We start from the raw sequence: 25,339 nt of genomic DNA, 5'->3' as shown, positions 1-25,339 counted from the left end.
CTCATATTGAACCTACATTTTCTTTGCTACAGTATGAAACCATTGGGTTTTTTTCTAATACACGGCAGAGTACAGATGATTACTTTCTCCTATGTAGTTGCCACATTTTTTTTTTTAAAGAAATAGCATAATTTTTCCCTATGTATCTCATTTTAAAGGAACTAGGGTTGTCCATTTTTTTAAGTTACGTGTTTAGATTTCAGGGCATATTTTTGCTCTCTTTTTTCCAAATGGTCCATGTCTTTCTTCAAGTAAACTATCCAAAACTGAACATGGTTCTCCAGTTTACCAGTGCAAAACAGAAAAGTTTCAGCTCACAAATCTCTGTTAGCTCTCTGTTTAAGAAACCTACAATGATAGTTGCATGAAACTGCTGACTTTTGTCAGTTTTTGATCCATCATTACTCCCAGAACTCTACTGCAAGTTATCCCCCATACCCTGTTACGTGTTCCATTGTTTCTCCCCAATTAAATGTAGCACCTTGCATTTATTCCTACTGAACATGTTTTTCAGACACTTGTCAAGATTTTGAGTTCTGTCCCTCAACAAGATTTGACTTGATGACTTCTTTTTTTATTTTCTTAACAAAGAAAATAAAAATACTAAGTGAAAACTTTTCCACGTGTACTTCGAAATCTAAAAGGCTACAGAAAATGCTATATTTGAAACAAAACTAAACATTCACTCGAAACCAGCAACTTTATCCTGATGCCTTCTGTTGGAGTTCAGTCTTCTTTCAAATTCCTACATTTTGCCAGCAATCAGCTTCCCAGAATTCTTAGACTAAGCAGGAAGCAGGCATCCACATTTCTGTGAAAATGCAAACTTTCTATAACCACTGTTCCCAAGAGATGGATGCTTTAAATTTGTACTTCACTGTTGTTTTTTTAATGTATGAGCACTACTTAAAGTACAAAAAATCTAAATTAGCATATGTCTACACTGATCACTGTTACAAAGATGTAAACCAAAATAGTAGTTAGCTGAGTACTAACAAAAATATGATTATGAAAAAATCTTAGTATTCACAGAGTATGCGAGTCTGAACTGTGTACCTCTATCAGCTTCACTGTAACTCAGGTGTTACTGCAACTAGAAGAAATAATTAGGTGATGGTAAATAAACACAGGCTGAGACAAGAATCCATGAGTGTGCATGCTAAAAAAGTACAATTTAAGAAAAGACTGATGTGGTGAAAACATATTACAGAAGCCCATTAAATCCCTGCATATATATACTCCAGGAGTGCCTGTAGCACAGCACACACGTATGCAAATATGTATCTGAAAGATAAGAATGAGATACAACAGAAGTAAATCCCTCTAGAATGATAAAAGACCTGTTTGCAATGCAGAAATAACACTCAAGATTAATAATGAAATTTTAAGTATTAATCTAAATCTCCAAATTTCTCCACTTACAACAGCCTCTTAATGCTGTATTTTATGTATATAAAGACATACTGGGTCCAATTCTAAGTTACAGTAACATACTGTTTATCCTGATTTTGTATTATAAAGGAAACAAAATACCATCTGAATAGATGATTTCTGAAGTTAATAAGGTTCGTGTAACAGCTTTGCTCCTTAGACCAACCAGCGGGTATAATAATTTTCCTGAATTATTAAAATTCCCTACTTTCTCAGTCCATAGGGGAACATGATCATAGCTGTGGGGAAGGTCTGCAGAGCAACAGAGAACAAGGAGCGTAACTCTGGTGAACCAGACACACTGAGATCCCCAACCCTCAAATTAACAACAGAGTGACAACCAGGTCTCTTAGCCTGTCCACATTTTTGACTTCTAATAGAATCATTCAGTTTAATTTAATTAATATAACATGGGATTCACAGCTATTTGAATTTTAGCTTATTTATATTACACTTAAAATATAAAGGATTATGGAGCCAAGAAAGAAGAAAATGTTGGAACTTGAAAGTAATTCTTCACATTGCAAATGATCTAGAGGGCAATGTATCATTTGAAACTGTAAGTGAGACACAGCAGCTCTTGCTGAAAGTCTTCTTATTTTCAAATCATGCTTCAGAAAACTTCACAAATGGAAAACAATTGAATCAGTGCCAGGACAGATTTAGTTTTACAAGGATGAACAGATATCCCATTACTTCTTATGGCTTACTAGGCTACCAGAGAAAGCAACTCAGAAGATTTCAACATATTTTCTAGTTCACACAATTTATTTTAGCTACTGACTATAAGTTTATCATATTTAAATGTAGTAATTGTACTGTGACCTCAAACAATATAACTGTTTGACTTCACTTAATTTTGGTCAAGGATAAAGAAGACATTGATCTATTATGTAGTAATAATTTCACAGAACATGAAACTATCAGGAAAACTGGATTCAATATACACCAGAACTTATATCACAAAGGGAGTAGAGTTTTCCTAGACAGCAAGAAAAGTGTCAGGAAATGCTGTACTGAAGAATGTAGTTTATCACCTCTTACAGAGGCACACTTGCCAAATCCACTGTTTTGGTGGCAGGTTGTGACGTTCATAAATGATTCACAGTTTGATATTTTAAAATCAATTGTACAGTATTAGAGTTGCCAAACATAGCAGCACAAAAAGAAGTCCATTTGCTTTCAGACTCTACAACCTAACTACTGTCTTTAAATTTCCCATTCAACCAGACAAACTGCTATCTTGTTTTATGTCATACATTGCCACTTTTTAAAAGGTTATGAGCTCGCTCTCTGTGTGGAAAAACAGTGAAGTGACACAAGATCTGCTATTCTGTTGCACAGAGCTCTATCCCATGCCAAATCACCAGATTTTTAGATGACTATTCAATTCCTCTCTAAGTTGTTACAGACCGTAGGGATTTTTTACTCCCTACACAAAAACTGGCACTGCATTGTCTATATAAAGGTTGACCCTGGTGGGACTTGTTCCTCTTTTGTTTGGCGGTATAGACGGGTTAGTGTGAACTTTGAGTAACACTTAAGAACTGTGCAAAAGGAGTGTGTTTGTGTGTATATATAGGTAGGTCTACATCATGTAAAATAAAGGTTAGCAAAGCATTTGTTTTTATGGTTACTACTAGAATGGAGATGCTATAGCAATCCCTGTACAGTATTCACAATATTTTTCTCAGTTATTATTAAGATAATAAATACTAAAAATGCAGAGATATGCAAGAATGTTATCCTATCAAAATAACTGTCTTGAAACATGATTACCATACAGCTTAAGTTCTCTAGTCATCTTTCCCAAAGGACGAATGATTTCTTGCTCTCCATACTGTATCTCCCACTTCCCAGATTACTATCTTATTTAACTTCATTCTCACCTATCCTTCTATTCCCTTACCAATTCTGAAAAGTATTAAAAAGAAACAAGACTCACAGTGAAAGAGAAACTACAGACTCTGAAGCACTGTGAAATGTAAGGAAAAAACTGTAGCAGTACTTGTCAGGAAGCAGTACACAAGTGGTGAAATTTGCATCGCGTAGCTTGACATGTCCTGAGACATGGAGTTTTTGCAATATTTGAAAACTGTCAGTAGAGAGTTACTGCCAACAAGCAGCACTTACCACAGGATTTAAACAAACATTAGAAGGTGACAAAGGTATGCCAATATATATCTATACATGCACACACAATAGTTAATAGATACACAGGCAGACAGATACCTCATTTCACAAACACAGTCATCCTGAAGTACCCAGGATCTCTAGACTGTATTTAATACATAGAGAAAAAACACCTCTGAAGACCTCCAGAGGCAGATACAGATTACTTAACTGCCTATTTCTCTCTAATGAGTATGTAAGAAACAGAGAGAACATTAGCTACTTGTTCTGTTTGGATCCAGTCCACCTCTTTTAGGCCAAGGCATGCAACATCAGCGGATTTCAAAATGAGGCAGTTGACGAGTGGCAAAGTCCAAGACACCTGCTCCCCTCTGTACACACCCCAACAATGCCCTTCACACTTTCTGCCTCACTGCTGCAATGTCTGTCCAGTTGCCAAAGAAGCAGAAGTAGTAACTGCACTCCTAGATGCACAGCCCAGCCTCAGCTGAACATAAAAGGAATGCCTAAGGTTTCATGGTGGATGCAGAGCTAGACACCCTGTCATAGAGTAATTCCAATTGGAAAGGACCTTCGGGAGGTCTCCAGTCCAAAGTCCTGCTCAAAGCAGGGTCAAAACTTAATTCAGGCCAGGTATATTGTCTTATCACATTCCAGGAGTTCAAAAACCAAAAAACATCAGCAGCATCTTTTTATGATTTCTGAATCTGAAATCATCTAGCTTGAATTTTAGTTAGAAAGGATAGCTATTCTTCAAAAATGAGTGGTATGTTCAAGAGCATGTTTTTTCCACAAATAACTAATTCAAGGTTAAACAAGATTTTAAATCTAAATAATACCATACTCTATGGAATATTCTCTCTCAATTATAATTCTTTACATAAAAGGACATTAAAGACAAAAGTACTAAAGTGTGCACTTCAAAAATGTATCTAGTGTATAAGGTATATAAAATATGTATACTTTAAAGTATATGCTTTGACGAATATTTGTTTAAAAGCAAATGATTAAATTAAGTCAGTGGGAGAAATAATTAGTGTTAGGCTACATATTTGGGAAGGATGGCTTGCGTTCCTATAACAAGAACTGCTCACATGTTTCACTAAAAAAATGAAAAACTGTAATTCTCAATCAGTCCTGAAACCATCCCTCTATATGGAGGATGTATCATTATGAGGCTACAGAAGCAGCTCCTTTGAGTCAGTGTTTATTGAATTCCTTTTGACATTGTAAAACAGCATTACTGGGAAAGTGAAAACTGCTTATGTCCCACATTAGCCTCTGAACTGGTGTTCAGGGCAACCTCCTGGACTGACAGATGATATCTGAATCTTTACAAGCTGAAAAGGGCCTGGAAACTACACCCTGAATAACTGTTCAGATTGTACCTGAGGGAAGCACAACCATTTCTCCTCAAAGACATGTGTGTATCCCTGTCTTTCAGGGAGAACTCACATATGGGGGAGATGTACAGTGTATGCACTCTGAAAATGCCCCACTGACTGAGCCCCTCAGAACATAAAAGCAACAGAAATGTAGTTTCTGAGTCTTGATTACACTTTAAAATCCCACCTAAATCCCATTCTTGGGAAGACTGAGAAATTTCAAGATTGCACAAGTATGTTATCCAGATACCTAAGGGGGTTTTTGTGCATTGTTTTGTTTTATTTTGTTTTGTTTTTTTCTAAGGGTGGGGGAAAGAGGGAGGTGTTAAAACACCAAAGCAGAGACTACAACCCTAACTTAAGGAAAGTACAGCTGCTTACTGAGCTCTACAGTGTCTACAGCCCTAGGTCAGAAAAGCAGTACAACATACTGTATTATTATGGTGCAGAAAAGAGAGCTAATAATATAAAGCTGGAAGGAAGAATGAAGTCAAAAGAGAGGGAGGGAGAGGTTTCTTTGCACATTTTACCACTGATGATCTGATCATGACACCCATTGGCAGCTGGGTTAGGCAGGCTAGATAGCAATACTCACAGATGATAGAAAGCTAGAAAGCAACTGCAACTAGTTTTTAGCCTTAAACTGCCTAAATTTCAAAAAGGGAAGGCTTTAGGACCCCAGAGTCAACTTCACTGCCCATTTTATGACCCTAGGCAGTTGTTTTTGTTCTCCTAATCATTTTAGCTTCACAGGTTAAAAACGAGTCACCAGGACAACTTCCTAAGCCTACATGAAGTTACCCCCTTAGCCTGTCCAATCAAGTGGTCATTAAGGCCATAAGTATACATTAATAGACAAATGACAAGACTGTAGAGCTTTGTCCTCAACACATGTGAACTCTATATCCCTATCATATACAACCTCATAGTGCCACTATTTCTCACATCCTTTCAGCTTCTAGCCAATTTCTGCACTAACATGCCTTATTAATTAAGAGAAAACTGAATAGTATGCAGGGTAATTGCTAAAAGTCAATCCCACCACCAGCCCAAATAACTATTAATTTATCAGATAACCTCCTATTGTGCATTGGAACAACTTTCACTGAACCTTCAATAATTATTTTTTTTTTTTAGAAACTCAGAAATTTTTTTAGAAACTCAAAAGCTTACAAAACTAGATCCGCAAAATTAACCTCAAAAACAAACTATCCAAGTATTTCTATTAGAATAAGACAAAGAACATGATGGGAGTAAATACTGGAATAACAAAATCTCTCTTTTGTAGAACTCTAGGCAATAATTTGCATTTTAGTATCATCCAAATTAAAGAAGTTCAAGAGGAACACCAATTACTGGTTTACAATTCAAATCAAAGCATCTTACTAAAACAATTTCTTACTTTTTCTCAAATATCATTTTTTAAAAGTCAGAAATTCCAAAAGCAATTCACTTTCTAATCACCTGCGCGATTTAGTACTCCTTTGAAAGCACAGGGAGAAACTAAAAATTTAGATAACTTTTATTGCATGCATAAATTAATCGAAGATGAAAATCAAGAAAAGTATGAACAAGTTTGGAAGAAAAAAGACTTACCTTGAAAAGCAGCTGCATTATGAGATATTAAAAATTTTAACATAGCACTTGATGTTTGAAGCACTTGCTGTATATCTTGCTTTGCTGCAGACCGATATCTTTCTTCCATCTTTTTGGTACAGCATGTTGGATTTTTGGAACTACAAACCTGGAGATTAACCCCTACAGAAAGAGATAATTACACTGATCACTACAAAACAGAAGCACACAATAAACAAATACATAGAAAACAGTTACTCTTTTATTACACAGTTATAGACACATAAAAGAAACACCCAAATCATGATTTAGAAATACCCAAACCTTTAAAGGCATCTGGCCTTGTTAAATAAAAACCAGAAGGGGATACTAACTAAAATTCTGTGGAAAGAGTATATTTATTACAGTTAATTACTGTCATATAATATAATTTCCCTAACACTGTAATCTTATTCCAGCTGTGAATGTTGCCAACTAACGTTGGTAAACTACACTGAATATGCACTGTACATCATTGTACAGGTGTTAGATGCCCCAGCCCTGGAAACATTCAAGTTCAGGTTGGATGGGGCTCTGAGCAACCTGCTGTGGTTGAAGATGTCCCTTCATTGCAGGAGGGCTGGACTAGATGGCCCTTAAAGGTCCCTTCCAACTCAAACCATTCTATGATCATCTAGAACACTGAACTGCTGGGCCAGCTCATGGCTGGCATTCTTGTTCTTCTGTCAGTCTTGGACAGGAAAGAGCTAACTACTGCTAAGCATTACAAACACACCAGTGCAAAGCTCATTCCTGATAGGTTTATAATGAATATTCTCATATTAACTTTTACATGGAGCAGTCCTAAATTCCACACTCTTACTGTGTGTCTCTCTAATGTCTCTACATGTCAATTCACTACTTCAGTAACAGGTTGGGAAATGTTGCTAGAAAGCAACACTTTTTCACATTTTAGGCACACTGAAATTCAAGAGGAGCAATTCAGTACTGTTATAACAGCTATCTGTTTCATGTTTTTTAACTAGAGCATAATCAAGCATGAAAATATCTTGTTATGATGTGGTATTTAACATCTTTTTTACACTGTATCTAAACAATGCTTTCCAAGATGAGGAAACAAACATTTCATGAAAGAACAAAGATGTGATAATTAAAATTACAGTAATATAAAATTTAACAGTCCAATCCAAATTCTGTTCTCAGATATGCTGTTTTACTGACAGGTATGACAAGATTTCCAGCAAACATAGTGAGAAACTTTTTTTATCTGCTCTGTGGACTAAATTCTAATTCTGTGGTTGTGTGTATATATATCACTCTTTCTTCATAATAGGTAAAATGCAAGATAATGATGGGAAGGAAAAAAAAAAGCAAGAAATTCAAAAGTAAAAACTTAAATCCACATTGCCCTTGCCTCTATACTCACTTTAAACTCTCATACCACCTCTTTGTACTTAACTTTTTATTTATTTCCCTACCACTAAACCTACAAGATTATAATTCCTTTTAAATTTCTTTTTTTTTTTTTCCCCTAATTTTCTCTGATAAATCATTCTAAGATAGTATGAATATAGTTATGGGGAAAGAGAGGCCTTACACATTTTGTGCCCTAAATATTCCTTTAGTTATCTCATGCAAATTAGCTGGTTTAAATAATATATTCCAGAAAGTTATGAAAGAAAAGTTAAGATATTGAGGGCTGGATCGGAGCATTATGGAAGAATGGCAAAATGTTTAAATTCATTATGTCAAACTCATGTCCCTTTATCCATGAGTCAGTTGAATCAATCTTAATGAAGGGATTCCTGATTCTGGGACTTCACATCAGCTACAGCACAGGAAAAAATGTTATTACTTCTATACAGAAATCCCAATCCGGAAACATGAACACATTATGTCATATTTAGACAGGTAGAAAAGATGCAGAGGATTCCTTAGAAATCACATGCAGTTAAAACTCAGTAAAAAGTGGGGAAGGACCAGCAGCAGGAACGGATTGAGTCATAAGACTCCAAACAACCATTTCAGATGCTTGTGCTTAAGCCTGGCCACATCTAGGATTTAAAGCAGACAAAGATAGAACTTAAACCATATGAAAGTTTGTTTTTCTGCAACCTATAGCTGTAGCTGTTACAACACTTGTTTAAAAGTCAAATCTTTTTATTAGGGCAGTGGCAATGGCTTCAGCAAACTTTGGTTCTGGAAAGAGCAGGTTACTCAAAGGAACGGATCAAGAGAACAGATTAGTGGTGTATGACTCAAATCAAGAAATGTAAGGATTAAAGCTATGTTAATACTATCTGTCACAGGGGTAAGTTATGCTGCACGTATATAAAACACAAATTCAGGTGCAATAACTCTAATGCAAAACACGTCTAAGTTGACATTGTTTAAGGAAATAAAATACTGCAAGTTTCTATTAAACCTTTTAAATCCTCTTGCTCATGATTAGATACATTTATTGTCGTACTGAATACTAATTAATTATAAGGTACAGTAAATGACAATTTTAAAATAACATACTGTTAAAACAGCAAGCAGAAAACTGGACTAATATACCACCCACCTACAAACAAATTAAAGGAATGATAAATAAGCCTGCAGCAATATTTACTCATCTATCCACAGGTACGACACACAGTTCTTTCTCTCCATTTTATCTTTTTTTTTATTCTCAAAGAGGTTATCACACAAAGAATATCACAGTGCAAGACAAGCCAAAGTATAGTAGTATGCCAGTAGCAATACACCTGACAAACATCAAGAGAAAAAATGTTTACAGTGATAGCAATATTCACCATATTGCATTACAACAGCCTTTTTTTCTACTTGGTTACTGAATATTATCTTCTGCTTGTAACAAAAAACAACTTACTACTGTCAAAAAAAGTCAGGCAGCTATCTAGTCATGTAAGAGACATTGTTAAAGGGAGGAACTATGCTATTAAGTTGTTTCAACACATTTCAATGCCATAAAAATTTCAGACTTACTGTATTCTTTATTCCCCTTTATAAATTCTTTAGGTTCTTTTCCAAAATTAAAGGTTTTGTTTATGTGCGCTTACTGAAAAATTGATTCTGTATTTTTTTCAATTATTTGTGCATATGATTTCTCTTTACTAACCTTCAAACAAATCAGCAGAGATCTCAAAAAAAAAAAAAAAAAAAAAAAAAAAAAAGAAGAATTAGTCTTATAGCCTGTTCTGTTAGTGTTTGTCTACTGGTCTCACATTGACAAACTAAGCAATTTTCTAATTCTTTGAAGTACTTGTTTTTATTTAAAACCAATTTTGCTGTTCCAGGAAAGTCTTACCTTCATAAAGAAGTTTCTAGCCAGAGTGACTTGTGAAGAAAGAGTGAAGTGGGGACAGAGGTCACTTGTGATACTACAAATCTGTGACAGATTTTTTTTAACCCAAATACATGAATGCTGAGGTGTCTGGTACATCAATATTAATACTGCTGCTCAGACTTAGATTTGGTAACTAATATATCCATTAATTTAAGTACAGCTGAATTGGGACGCTACAATGGAAGTATCCTATTAAGAGAGTATTTTTGTCCCATATGATGACCTTAAGAAATAGAAGCACAAGTTAGGCACCAATTCATTGTTTCATCAATTCATATAATCAGACTAACATCTGGATTAAATTATGAATTCCTATGTTGCTGAAACCTCTAGAGCTATTAGAAATTTTACTGTGTATGTGCTAAATTCACGTCTGACCTTGCGCAAAGCCTGTCTTTGTCGGCAAACATTCTCAGCACCTATTTAAGAGACTGATACAGAGCTAACACAGAACAACCCTGAGCTTGGCTTTCCCTCAAAGCCGCATCAGTTTTACAGGGACAAAACTGTAAACAAATTATTTCATTTCTAGATATCCAGACGATAACCCACTGTTGCTGTATTATTCTAAAAGTGTCTTTCCACTCTTCCTGCAATGTGCTCCTTCAGTTTACCATCAGCACCGAGATTCCTCATGATGGATTTGGCTTCCAAACCCTTTTATTCTACCAGATGCTGGAAGCAATCAATCATTCTCAACATGCTCATCTCGCTTCCAATTTCACAAATCAGCCCAAGAACCCAAATCCACTCATCTCACATACCTTTCTTTTACAAATATCTAATATATATTTCTATATTTATATTGTCAGTAATTTTCATGTTTCTTAATATTAAACTTAAAAAGTATGAAATAAGTTTTTAAGCTTAATATGCCTAACTATCCTTATTTTCTTCTTAACCTCAGAAAATTTTAAGTACTATTACAAGAGCCCAACATAACTGTCAGAATAAGAAACACAGTTTGAACTAGAATTAAATGATAAAGAGAAGGATAAATTCCTCTAGATTGATTTTACTAAGTATTGTTTACATTAGGACTTTGTGTTCTTCACAAGCTGAAAACATGATTATGAAGAAAACAGAACTGTGCAGTGTCATACTGAAGACTCGTGTACTCTGCTACATTTTTCACAATTTGTTTCTCCGCAGTGATGGATATACACATTTCCAGAGATGAACTCAGACAATAAAAGATAGCTTATCAATATACAATACATTTTCAAGTCCACAAACAGAATTAATGAATTAATAAAGCATAGAAAGTTTTAAAAGCAGAAAAACTTTGAAGGTTTGACTGTTAATTTGCAAGTGGAACATAATAATTACACTTCAGTCTGTTTTTCAGGGCTAGGTTAGCTATTTTAGTATAGCTGAAGTGAAAAGCAATAAGAATCAGACAATTAAAAAAATCAGATGCTTTTGTATTAACATCAACAAGAATTTAGATTTGCTAGCTGTTCTCTAGGGGCACATACACAGAGATCGATCACAGCCTTTCTTGACTATAGTTTTGAACTCAGTCTATGATCTTTAATACTAATATGAAATATCAAGTGTATCTTTTTAAGAGCATCACAGAAGTGTTTCCATGGTATTCAAAGTATTACAAACAACTATTCTGACTTTCTATGTGACATATGCCATTGTTTTGTTAAATGAAGAAGCAAGGCTCCTAAGTAGCTGGAATAGGTTTGATCCAACGGGAGCACACACAGTGCTTTTTGTTTGTTTGTTCACGACCTCTGTAAACATCCTCTACTTTTTTTTTTTTCTTCTGTGTTTTGGGGTTTTTTGTTTTTTTGGTTTTTTGTTTTTTTTTTTTTTGTGTGTACATGTGGATGTGGAGCGAATCAGCTATATGAGATTGGCAGTTAGCTAAATTGCTTCAACAAATACTGAGGAGGCATGGTAAAATTCTTGGCTTGCTGACCCTTTGGGAAAAGGATGACAACAGCCAAAAGGCAAGAAAGACAACACAAAAAAAACCCAGGTAATGAAGTAACCCTTCAAAGCACGCAGAGCACAAATGTGAAGCTGATAATTCATAACTTGTGATGTTCCCACTGCTTTGTTTTCCTGCTTTGAGTTGTGTGAAGAAGGGCAATGCACCATAATCAGAGCACTTCAGCAGAAAAAAGGGGATCCTGAATTGTAACCTTGTCAGCACCACAGTAGTGGGATCTCATGATAATTTCATTTATGATTTCTTCAGGAAGTACGAAATCTGTTAGGCAATTATTGGTCTGGGCTCTGTCCAGGACTAGGCACATCTCAGCTGTGGGATGCAACAGCACTTCCTAGGTACGGAGTGCTCCCATGTGGGCTGGCCATGTTTCAGCTCCACACTGAGCTCCAGGCAATTGATGTGCCCCCTCCAGCACTGCAGTAGGAAGATTTACTCACACGGGCTACTCACACCAGCCAGTGGATGAAGAGAACTAGAGGGTCCTGCCACGCAATTTTCACACAGCCTCTCCATTTTCCCCTCTCTCCTTGTGTAATTTCAGGACTACCACACACTTAGGTTTAGTTGTTATTACAGTGAAAATTAATTCACCGATGTTAAAAAGGGCAAAGTGCTATAGCTGTTTAGCTTCTAGCATTGATTAAAATCAGTGACATTAAATACACACAGAGGTACCATGCTTTTGGCCTGAACGCCTTCCCTGAAAATGCAAAATGTTAAACTCCTGACTGGCTTTAGGCTCTATATTTCCTAATCAAAACTAATTTTTCTTCTTTTTGACCTTCAAGTGAGAACACATTTATCACACTAAGGTCATTACTTTTAACTCAATTCTATTCCTAGTGCAGAAGGAAAAAGAAAAAAAAAAAAAAAGAAAAAAAAGAATGCCATCTTCTCCTGATGCTACAGTTGTAATATACACCATTTTGTTTTACTAACAACATAAAAGCATTCACATTTTACATTCACATTTTAGGGCTGAATCTGATTAGTTAATAAACTTTCTGAGGTTTTTTTCTTTTCATTAAAAGGTATAGATTTATTGAAACTACTTTTTTCTCAAATTTTACCTGAAAGAGAACAAACAGAGCACAATTTAGGCAATATGTGACATTATATAATTTAAGTTAATGTAACTTATGATTATTTAAAAGTAATTTCTTTTATTGATTTTCCTGTAGCCTATTAATTTAAATATGTAATGAACCATTCACTACCCTTAGCCAAGTAGCCACTTCAGAAAAAAAAATCTACCATGAGGATGGTCTAATGCCAGAAGAGAGAGAAGGTAGAATGAGAGGAGAAACAAGGATGCAGAGACAGAAGGGATGGGGGGATAAAAGGCATAGGTGAGGCCACTTAGTACACCTGCTTCACCAAACACTGCACCTGAGCACCTCAGTCTATCCTATCTTCTTAGTAAACCCTTTTATCTTAACTTTTATGTATAATTTCATTCTGTTATTCATGAGTGCTGCAAGATGTACATACCAGCAACTGGAGAGACCAGGGACTATCTGCATGCTTAAGTGTGAGAAGTCTAAATGCCAGAAACAGCAGTGACCTCAATGTGTTCATATTTTCCAGGTGAATTTAATCCTGTGTATGTTTACATGTAATTCACTAGCAAATTTAAAAAATGTAATAGCCATTGAGTAGGAGGAGGCCTGCCTCTACAAAGACTCACTGTCTGAGCCAGTGGTGGCTAAGGAGGCCCAGAGTTCGGGCATGGGAACTGAGGAGACAGAAAGCTCATACTAATATTCAAGGGATCTGCAGCTGCGGAGGAGCTTGTGAGACAAATGTGTGAGTGCACACATCTGTTCACTAGCAAACACCAATCTGGACTAACTTGATGAAGAGGAGAACAGGAGGAGAGTGGCAGAGCAGTTAGGGGGAATCGGTCATGGGTATCAGGCCGCTGACATCAAGGGATCCATGAATGTGAGCGTGCTTGTGATTTGGAGAGGGAGGATGTGTTTTCACTAGTGAATTTCACTAGTGAACTCTGAGTGCTTCCAGCTGGGCTTCAGGTGACAGAAGGAATTTCCAGGAGCAGCATCTGCTGGATTTGGCAGTTCCTGTAACATCCTTAATGCTGGGAAACAAACAGGCAAAGTTGGAGCTCTGCACATGCCCAAAAGAACCAGACACATTGAGACATGATGAAACAGCTTGAGTGACCACTGTGCAGCAATGGACAGATACAGGCTTGTCAGGAAAGATGAGGAGGGAAGAAGGGAGGTTGCCCTTCATGTAGAGGAGCAGGCTGAAGGAATGGAGCAGGCAGGCTAGCTGACAGCACGTGGTGACCCAGGACCAAAGAAGAGCCCTGTGAGGATGACCTTGTGGTATGAATTTGATATAATGCAAGGTCAGGATAAGGAAGTGGATTGAGTCTTCTTTAAAGCAAGATTCTGCTTCTTATGAGTGACTTTAAACCTCACCCTTGCTGGAAGTAGAACATAGGGGGATGCAACCAAACCTGGAGATTTCTGGAGGGGACTGGGGACAAGTTCTTCATCACAGATGATAGATGAGCCAACCAGGTACAGCACTCTTCGCATTGATACTAACAGAGAAGGAGGACCTAGTCACAGGGAAGGTAATCAACACCAGCCTTGGCTGTAGTGCCCATGAAATAGTGCAGATCAAGATGCCAAAGGGTGAAAGGAAGGCAGGTAGCAGAGTACAGACCCTGGACATCAGGTGAGCAGACCTCCTTATTGAGGGAACTGGCAGATGGGATCCTCTGGGACCCAGCACTGAAGGGTGAGGTTACTCAGGACAGTTGGCAGGTCTTTAAGGACCATCCTTTGTTCAAGCAGACAGTCCATCCTGACACCCCAGTGGGTAGACTTACCAAGGGATGGGCTTGGGTAAACAGGGAACTCATTACTAAGCTTAAACTAAAAGGATGTAAATGGGAGGTGGAGACATGGGCAGGTTATAAGGCAAAATATAGAAACATTGCCCAGGTGTGAAGGAATGTTCTTAGGAAAGCCAAAGCTTGACTGAAGTTGAATATGGCAAAATATATCAAGGGCGAGAGCTTATAACACTATGTGAACAACAGAAGAATAAACCAGGAACAGTGGGCCTGCTACTGAGAGGGGTAGGTGATTTTGTGCCCATGGATGCAGATAAGGCTGAGCTACTCCCTTCCCTGCCTCAGCATTCACCTACAATCCCAGGCCTCTGTGCTTAGAGACAAGGGTTAAGTAGGAGAAGAACCAGAAGCAGTAGAAGAGGATTAAGTGTGGGATCTCTTGGGAAATCTTGGCCCATACAAGCTCATGGGACCAGGTGACATGTACCCAGAGGTGCTGATAGAAATGCTTGAAGTCACTGAGAAACCACTCCCTGTTATTTCTGAAATGCTGCTAACCCAGTGCAAGTCCCCAGTGATTGGGAAAAAGCAAATGGTGCACCTACCTTCAAATTGCAAGAATGCAATTGAGGGAACTGCACGCCAGTTGGTCTGACTTTTGTTACCTGTACAGCTGGTCTGATAATTCAGTGTTAGATTTCTACATATCCAGAATCATTTCTAGGTTTGGAAAGTTTGCTTTCTACAACATGACATATTCTTTACAATTCATACTACCCCAAACAGTACTACAGTGGATAAGCACTAAGTTCCTCAGTAAACTTATTACACAGTCTAGATACGAAACAATTTAAGAAATAACTCCAAAAAGGTTAAAAAAGAAGACTCCCACTTAAATATATTTTGCTTCTCTTACATCACTATAGCCTTACAGTTTCCTGATAGGTGATTTATTAGAAAGATATTATATAATTTTGTGCATTACAGAAGTCTCCCCAGTACAACTGGTCAATACCCAAACATCAACACAGCTTGTATACAGGCCCAAATGCCGGCAGGAGACTTACAACTATTCCCGATGAAGAATATAGTTGTGTTGAGTTTGGGGAGGGTTTGGTTTTACAAAGTATTTAAAAACAGTAAAAAACACCTCACTAGCATGTATACAAGATGACCTACCTTATCCTCCGAATCTTAGCAAATAGTAACTACATACAAATGTCCTCTCTCTGCGTGGAACTGAAGATTTAAGAGATAAAACTTGGCGAAGTGTTATTATCAAGTTGCCTCAAATGCAAATAACATTGTGTTGAATATAACATCATTTTAGTCAATGGCATTGTTGTAGGATAAACCATAATTTCATAATCAGAATTCTGTAGCTGAGTTATCAAACCAAGAAAAAATTAGAACTTGAGTACTAGTCCTCATTCTTCTACTGATTTTATATGTGTCTTTTTCACAAGTAAACAGTAGCTTTATTTCTTAGAAGCAATGATCTCCTTTCTCCTATGAGGTTCGGAAAAGAAGATCTTGCATAAAACCTTTGTGTCATTTTTCCAATAAGGACGACCTTTCAACTACCACATTTTAGATATTAACAAATAATATACACACCATATGCTCACATGCAGTTCCATATGCATACAGGCACAGACATGGATAATACTTGCTTAGTATTAAAATTAAATAACCTAAAGATTAGCTCTATTACACAAACTGTGCTTAATATTTTAAACAAATGTTAGGCACCATTTAGCTTTCAAGCCTTCTGCACTTTGCCTCTTGTAAAGCAGGAGCTAATATGAAATTTTATCTAGCCTTATTATGGCCTTTAGAATAGCTTCAAGACAACATTTAGACTCTTAGCAAAATTCAAATAATAATGAGTATTTGTTTGTAGTTTCAGCTGACTCTTCAATATTCTTTTATTTCCTTGATTTTATGGTAAATGTTTCTTTTTAAGCAGCATCATCTTGATATGAATATCATTCCCAACCCTAAGGGAACTTTGTTTTATACTTTAAGACTGCTAATCACGTACATATAAAGTACATTTTATTGACCTACTTCTGTTCCAGCTCACTAAACAGAGCTGCTTTTAATGATCAGCAAAAAGTAACCAAATACAACATGTAAAAAGAACCCAACTGACTAAAAATGGAGTGGTTGCTCAAAATCCAGAATGGCTTTGTAGTTGTTTCTTTAGAGCTACAGAACAAGCAACAGCTTACAGACAATGTTTCAGAAGAGGGTATGTAAACTAGCAAGTGAAACAGGTTTTGCCATTTCAGTACAACCAATGTTAGAAAACCACACACCTATTTTCTGTTTTCACATCTAAAAATCTTCCTATCTTCCACAAGAATTGTTGTATCAATAACCAATTACTTTGAAATACAGTGAGAAAATATTTTCTGCTACAGTACGGAATATCGGCTCTTTTCAGTACCGAATTCTGAAGGGTCTACACTGCAATCTATTTTTAGACAAGCTCACAAGACCACAAGAGTGAAATAACAGTCTGCAATAAATATGTATATTAACATAAACAGTTATTGTATAGGAAAAGTTTTACAACTGAAAACCATCTAGTTGGGTGTAGAAAAGGCAGTTCAGCAAGAATAAAATTTATTCTGAGGTATAGGTTTACCTATTTCCAGAAGATCTGGAACTGATTTCAAACTTTCATTCATGGTCTCAGCCATACAAAGCCGTATTTTCAAGTACCTTGAGATAAACAAGTGCTGACAGGATGAGGACACTAATTGCCAGGAAGAGAAACTACCAGAAAACTACCAGATGTGTGGTAAATTTCTGCCTATTTATATAAATACTTCCATGAGATCAAATCCAGAGCCTGAAAAATCCCACAACAGACCTAGGATTGTCACAATAACCAGTCTTTTAAAAGCCAGCACCTAAATGCCATATGGCCTGGAAGCAGTTGTTCATACCAGTGGTTTACTGCAAAATGGATTTGCAACCTGTATGAGTCCTTCTCATGCTCACTCTTTAATATCCATTAACATTTTTATTACAAATGTCACTCGTTTTATTACTCATTGTATTACAAATGTCACAGTTAGCATTAATCGCCATCATTGTGATTGGTGTAAAGTACTTCAGCACTGCTAAGTAAGAGAGGCAGGGATCAGCCTCAAGTACCTGGCCCTGACTGTCTACACTGCTGAACTACATCCTCACCTCTTTCTGTGGCTCTGCTCAGAAGGTATCAATGTTTCTCTCAGCTGCACTTCTAGAGATGATGCATTCTTGATACTGCTTTCAGAGGACACTGTAGCACAGGTCTGGCTCCTTCCTAGCATCCTTGAAGATCATCCTCCTACTAGCAGGCACCCTAGCAAGGTACAGGCATCCCTCCGTACACCCACACTACAGCTCATGGCACAACACATGCATTCATGTTACACTACACTCACTGCCTGTGAAAAGCCTTCCTATTTTTAAGACTGCTTGAATTGCGAGGGAAGGGAACGCTAAAAATCCACAGTGCTTTGGCATTACAAGAGCATCATACCGGATCTAGAGAAAACTCAAGGGCAAACCTCGACAAGTGAGGACGGTCAGTCCCTTCTACAGAATACCAGCCTTAAGCAAGTAGACATGAGCCAATCTATTCCAATCAGCACAAGAAGCAGGAGCTGGTGCCTTGTCCTGTTTAGCAGTACGGACACTGCCTTTCGGGTCATCCCAGACAGATCAAGTCCTACGGCTGCTGAGCACTGATGATTTCCTAGAGAAGGTGAAATACGGGAGATAGAGATGGGGAAGCTGCTACGTAGCTGAGTCCATTTTTTTGTTGGTTTTAATCTCAAAATGTTTCAAGAATTATTTCATAGAGATCATTTTATGGATCCACATGCAAAATACTACTTGCACACAGGAACCAACAATGTATGCTGGTTCACACACACACAAAAAAAGATATGTTGTGGGCAACAGTTCTTACAAAAACAGACATTGTCTACAATGAACATCAGTAATTGATACGATAAAGCAACTCACTTTTTGTCTCTGCCTAAATCCTTTTCTGGAGATCTAAATGTCAGTTAGCCAAACAGAGTAATTAGAAGTTCCCCTGCCTACACAGACCAAAAAACCCCACAGTTCTTGATTTGACTTCAGATAGAACCAAAATCCCAGTTAGCGGAATGTAAACCAGATGAGAAACCCAAATTAAAACTCAAAGATGATTCTGGAGTTGCATCAAAGTAATCTGCTCTGGATTTTAAACTGATTTCTATTGTTACTCTAAACTGAATCAGAAAGAATGTTTTAACTTGAATTAACAAGAGTATTGTACACCAGCTTTTGCTGAGATTATCTCATCCTTTAAGCATAGTTTCTCTCATTTATTCAATTTCACATTCATAACAATTCTCTATCAAAAAGCCTTTGCAATAAAATTTATACTCATCACAGTCTTCACTCTTTTTTATGTTTCTTGTACTCACGACTGTATACATGACCTCCCAAAGGTTGCTGAAAAGACTAGATTGATTCCTAAAAAAAAAAAAAAAAAAAAAACCCACATCAAAAAACCCCACTGAGAACTTGGAAAAATATCTCTCACACATTTTTCCATTTCTTTGGTAACTGTTTGATTCTACAGTTCCAGCAAATGTAACATTTTCCAATAAGGCAGAGAATTCAGCTTTCTGGTGCAAACAGAAGCCTAACAGTTTGTTTGTTGATGTACCTACTGGAAGCCCTTTGTCAAGAAGGCAAAGGTGACTGGTTTACTGTCCACCCTATTCTGCTGTTCTACGAACTCTCAGAGAAGGAAACCAGAATAAAAAAAATACTACTTGCAACCGAGAGAACAAGGAGAGCTAAGAGCTCCCATTTAACCTGTCTGAAAAATGAGCTGCTGAAATCAGCTGAAAGGTCTAGCATTACCAGCATATATGGGGAATTCTTCAAGAAAGTTGTTTAGGTTACAATACCAGAAACTGAGCACAGGAGATAAAAATATGTAAAAAAAAAAGTATTTTACAGACAGTTTTTTTAAATAAACCAAAGTCATAAATCCAGAAAAAATAAAATAAAAAAAAACAAACCAAACCTTTAAGGACTTTTTATATTTAATTCATGCTTTGCATATTTTTTGATTCTTCATACAATATAAAGGGTCTTTTAAGATTTTTAACTATTGAGGGTTTTCTATACAGCCCCAACACCACCACACTCATAGCACAGAACCAGATAGGAAAAAAATAAGTATTTTTGTAACTAACATTTAAAATCTGTATAAAAGCTATAAATGTTTCAATATGGCATGTGATGGGGTTGAGCATAAATCTGTACTGTAGTTCACAAATCACTGCTATAGAAGATTGAGCACAGTCAAGTTTCTTCACTGCTGGGGGTAGCAATAGAAATCTTGGCTTTGTTAAAGATATTCATATTTTCTTGACTATATACAACTTCAACACCATGATACTCTGTATTATTTGAATGATAACACAAATTTCTGGTTCCCATACCCCTCAAGATCACGTTTGTGCATGTATCTGCCATTTCTGCTTATGCTGATACAAGTATTTTTGCTCCTTTCAAGATACAAGAACTACATACAATGTATGCTGCAAAACTGATTATATGAAATAATGAATAATTTTTTTAGCTAACATATATCCAAATATGGACACATGGCAGACCCTGAATGAAAGAGAATTACAATTTGCGTGATTTACTCATACAAGGTTGATTACTTTTTATTACCACTCAGAAGAGGAAAAAATATGACTGTAAATGCTACAGTCTTTTATTTTTATATATGCAATGAAAACAAGGCCAGTATAAACCGATTTCTCCCCTATAATTTTACTGACTGTAGAGGTAGCCTTCCACTGTATACAAACCCATACACCAATTAACATTCCTACTCTTTTTCAGCTAGTGATCCTTCTCCACCTAAAAGGTGTGGTTCAGCTTCAGACATTTAAATGAAGGTGTCCTTACACAAGCTAGGTCTAAGGTACCACTAAAATAAAGAAACGTCGGCGGTACTATAGAGGCAAAGGACCTATGCAGCTCGCTGTGAAGCTGACACCTGACAGTTGACTAGCCCCTAGATGTCACTGGCTGCACTGGCCCGGCAGCGCGGTTGCCCACAGGGAACATCTGAGATGCCAAAGGTATCCCACCTGCCACCCGCTGTCCCTCCAGAAAGACACATGTCTCCCAGAGGCATCTGCCAGCCCCGCCGGGATATTCCAGAGACTCCAGGGAAACCCAAATGGTGCCAGATGCCTACACTGAAGCAACTGAATTAAGCATTGTAAAGGCAGCTTTAACACATTTTTTCATTAGCGGACACCTACAGAAAGTGTTTGTGTGTATTACACACACATTTCTAAGCACCATCAGAAAAGGTTTTAAAATATTTTCTACCTCTTGCCTCAGAAGAAGGCTTAATATAGATCAGTAGAAAAAGTGACATTTCTTTCCTCTTCACAATATGTTTCCAGCCTATGAATACCTTTAATCTCACCTAAACCTTCTAAAACACTCATTTAATCCCCATTTTCTTGTAGTTTCCAATCCTGGATAGATTTTACTGTTCGCAATTATTTGCTTCATGTACCTCTGACATCAAAGCTACTCAGAGTGAGAACTCTGACACTTGTACTGGGCTCCTTGAGGGCTGGTGTTTTCCATGCTGCCCACAGCAATGCAATTCCTTCAAAGCATGAAAGGCTGCTGACCACGCAGCTGTACCACACCTCCTGCTGACCACTGCTTGCAGGGGCAGCAGCAGAGAAGGAACTCTTTTATTACTCTTATAATTCAAAACCAGCTTTTGCTTCAGGAACAGGAAATACAGAAAAGTCAAAAAGAAAAAAATGAGAGTGGTGTTATAAAAATATTATAGGGGAAGTGAGGAAACCAGAAAGCTGGGCAGAAGAAACATATATAAGGTACCATAGGGTGGCAACATGTTTCCTGCCTAATCCCAAAATACCAGTCAGTGTAGCATATGAAAATAAATTACAATGGCAGAGAAAGTGTAATAGTTACACTAGACTATGGAATGAGAACAACATAGATAAACTCATACCATATTATTCATACTGATATTATTCACACAAATAATCAGCACAAAAAATTTAAATCACTGAGAGGGCTCAGATTTCACTTTCCAGACATCTTCATTTGCACATTACCTACTTAATCAGGCTTTCCAAATAAAGTGTTTATCTTCTTTTTAGTAAAGACAATAATAAAATATTTAGCTAAGGACAATGTAAGAAGACAATGGATGTTATCAAATGTACTGGTAACAAATGTAGCACTTTGATTTGTAAACTGCATGCTGCAATATTAAGTGTGTTAAATTTAGGATTATCTGTTATGAGACATTGAAAAGCTGTATTTTTAAGTGATTCCTTAAGGAATAAACATAATATGCCTTATCTGAACTTGCAGAGTTAATAAAAACTACACAGATTATCTTAAAAAAAGAAACAGACTATTGGTATTTTAAAGTGAAGGGGATGTTAATTCAGCTTTTGTTGCATTGAGATATAATTTTCTGTCAGGAACATACTGACTCCCATTTACTGGTTAATTTGTCGTCTAAACACGAACATGCTTTACAGATATGTGTGTAAAAAAAAAAAAAAAGTATTTTCCAGTTCTATATCCCTGACCAAATATCTGAATTTTAATTTTGTGATTAGCACCACTAAAATCAACCAAGATTCTCACAAGGCTAGAAACAAACCTCAAATCTAACAAGGTACATCTTATTACATACATGCTTTGCAATGTCTTTTGGTATCCGCTTAAAAAAAAAAAGTTTCATTGTTGATATGAATGCTAGGATGCACTTAAACTGCCATTAAGACATTACTTTCCTGGGAATTTTATTCAATTACAGCAATAGGCACGCATCCAGTAGAGAAAACGTGCAGACCCACCGCTTGCAGTGGTGTAAATCATTCTCATTTCACACACGAGAAACTCCACCAGTCCAAGGCGCAGTCCGGCGGCTCTCCCCGTCCTTCAGGCTTTGCTCTGGCACCGATGGATCTGTGCCTGCCCACGGACGGCTCTAAGCGGGGAGGACCCTTCAGCTCACGCCCGCTCTCTCCCCTCCGTGATGCGGCGTGGAAGTGGGCACAAGGGGATTTTAGGCAAGCGTCGGGGGCGCTCCAGCTTGTGCGGAGCCCGCACCCCAAGAAGAGCTTTTCCTCTCGGGAGGAAGGAGCCAGGCATGCCCCCCCGTCCAGGAGAACCACCCCGCCGGAGCCACGCAAGCCCCGGCGGCGGGGCAGGGGTGACCGGCCGTGCCCAGCCGGGCCGCGGCCCCGCCGCCGGCACCACCAAATTCAAACCCGCCGTCCCCTCCTTGCGCCTTCTCCCCCCGCCTCCCCGGGCAAGTTTTTCCCTACCTGCCCGCGGGGACTCCGGCATGCCTCTGAGGGGGCCGAGCTGCCGCACCTGGAAAACTTTCCGGACGCCTTCGCAGCTCGGCAGCGGCTCCGCACGCCCCGAGCCGGCGGCCAGGAGCAGGACGCCGAAGCTCAGGACGCCGAGGCTGAGGCTCTTCCCCTCCATGGCCCGGCGGCCACCGCCAGCTGCCGCCCCCGAGCCGGAGCCGGAGCCGCGGCCGCGGCGGGGGGAGGCCGCCAGCACCGCCCGCCGGGACCCTCCCCCGGCCCGGCCCCCACCGGCCCCCCGCCCGCCGCTCCCCCCCTCCCCCCCAAAAACACACACAGAAGCCGAGCGCTCCCCCCACCCCCAAACCCGACGCCGGGGGCGGCACCACCCGTGTCACGGTGCCTGCACACCGCCTCGTCGGGGCTCTGGGGGGGGGTGGGCGCGGCCTGTTCGGGCAGGGGAGGAGAGCCCACGTACACTCGGAGTGGGGAGGGAAAACCTGCAGGGAAACGGGAGCAATGCGGTGGTACGTAAGCAATAACTCCCGGAAAGCACGGAAAAGAGACTTCAAGTAATTTGTAGTGCCTTTAGGAACTATTCACAATAAGCTTACAAACTGGCAGCAACATACACAATTCAGTTTGGCCTCAAATGCCAAGCTTTTGCTTTTCTGACAAAAGCTTCATCTATCATCAAGATGTCTTCAAAAGTTTCCATTTTCTTGGGCAAAAGTGGCAAAGGACACCCATTTACAAAACCCCCTCGTGTCTACCAGCCAAAGCCCAATGGCACCTGTCAGAGCAGCCGAGGAAGCAGCCGGGACTCTGCAGGTTATCTTTTAAACAGCTTCCCTGATGCCAGAGTTAAGAGTCCCCTCCACGCATAGATTTAAATGTCACACCTTACCCCTTAGAGCTGGAAATGGTTCTTAGTTTTGAAGCTGATGGTGGTCATTCAGCACTGTACAGCACTGGTCTATCCCAGCTTTCACTTTAAATCTTATATCTATGGCAGCAATTTCAAGACAGGCCTGCAAAAATAGTTTTAAGTGTGAATTATTCTATGCATCCATTTGAATATGGGTAACAAATTGAAACGTAAGTTATTAAAACTTGCACTAGGGATCAACCATTTCACTGCTGAGCAAAGCAGTAAAAGAATGGCATTATATTAACATTCATTACCCAGTCTATTGAGTGACAGTTCATAAGAAGCAGAGAGAACTGGTATTTCCCTTTTTTGAATCATCTGTGCTCCTGGACTTGACAACTCCCTTCTGTCAGCAAGTTCCAACATACATGAAATGTCCTTTAATAGAATTTGTTCTACTGTTCTTATACTGTTGATGTATAAGCAGTGAACACAGATGACAGGTTACAATCTTGATAAAGCAAACTACAGCAAGAGACATTTTAAGCTCTTCATAAGAAAAAAAGAGGAGAAAAACAGAAGAGGGAATCCCACTGCAAATAAAAATATGTTTTAGATTAAAAACAAAATAATAAAAAATGCAATACCTTGTATGGAAGCTGGTAGTAGACAGCAAACCCCTTGCCAGTCAGTAAAACACTCTCTTTTAAACAGAACACTTACTTTTAAATATTTAAAAATATTTCTGAGGATAACAACCCAAGTATGGGAGTGCCAGAGAACATATGATCTTATTCAGCAACTTGAAAATGGCAGAGGAAGTTCTGGGAATCGTGAAATGCCAACCTCAACACCTAGTACAAGACGTGCAGCACTCACAATAAACGTGAAAATAAAGTATTAGGAGACAGTGAAAAATTCCTGAAGGCTAAGAAATACAGACAAGTATTCCTATGTTAAAAATAAAAGTTTCTCATTTACCTCACAGCTGTACAGAAGTTTGCCAACATCAACAGATGATATTGCAAAAACTCTAGAACCACACAGCTTTAATTTTAATCCATACTTCCTCCCATCTTCCACTAGTAGCAATTGAAAGAAACCTCCACCCTCCAATTCTACAGGCTAAGGGAAAAGGGTGCTTTCTGGTAAGAAACTGAATATACATGTTTTAACTAGCTGTCTCAAGAAGAGGAATATATTCTAGTTCAATCCAGAAGGTGGGGTGGATTTTTGTTTTTTATTTTTTTGGGGGGAGGAGGGGGGGATTTGGGGAGTCTGTCTGGGTTTGGTTTGGTTTGGGTTGTTTTTTTTTTTGTTTGTTTGTTTTGGTTTGGTTGTTTTTTTTTTTGTTTTTTTTTTTTAATAACTAGCATAAGAAC

The 25,339-nt window shown here is 38.2% G+C and overlaps 1 protein-coding gene across 1 annotated transcript in view; it reads right to left on the bottom strand.

Moving 5' to 3' along the window:
• The window catches only part of GPC5 (glypican 5), a 406,783-nt gene extending 383,508 nt beyond the window's left edge, over positions 1 to 23,275 (bottom strand). Inside the window, exons 1-2 of the mRNA XM_042805836.1 lie at positions 23,099 to 23,275; positions 6,546 to 6,707 (exon numbers count right to left, since the gene is read on the bottom strand). Of these exons, the coding sequence (XP_042661770.1) occupies positions 6,546 to 6,707; positions 23,099 to 23,264 (328 nt within the window). The 5' untranslated portion in view covers positions 23,265 to 23,275. The remainder of the gene's footprint in view (positions 1 to 6,545; positions 6,708 to 23,098) is intronic.
• Positions 23,276 to 25,339: the final 2,064 nt, after the last annotated feature.

Source organism: Tyto alba, unplaced genomic scaffold (genome assembly GCF_018691265.1).
Source record: "Tyto alba isolate M040663 unplaced genomic scaffold, T.alba_DEE_v4.0 Super-Scaffold_45, whole genome shotgun sequence".
Classification (NCBI taxonomy): Eukaryota; Metazoa; Chordata; class Aves; order Strigiformes; family Tytonidae; genus Tyto; species Tyto alba.
Note: the sequence above shows the minus strand (reverse complement) of the source record. Positions and strands in the feature narration are given on the sequence as shown.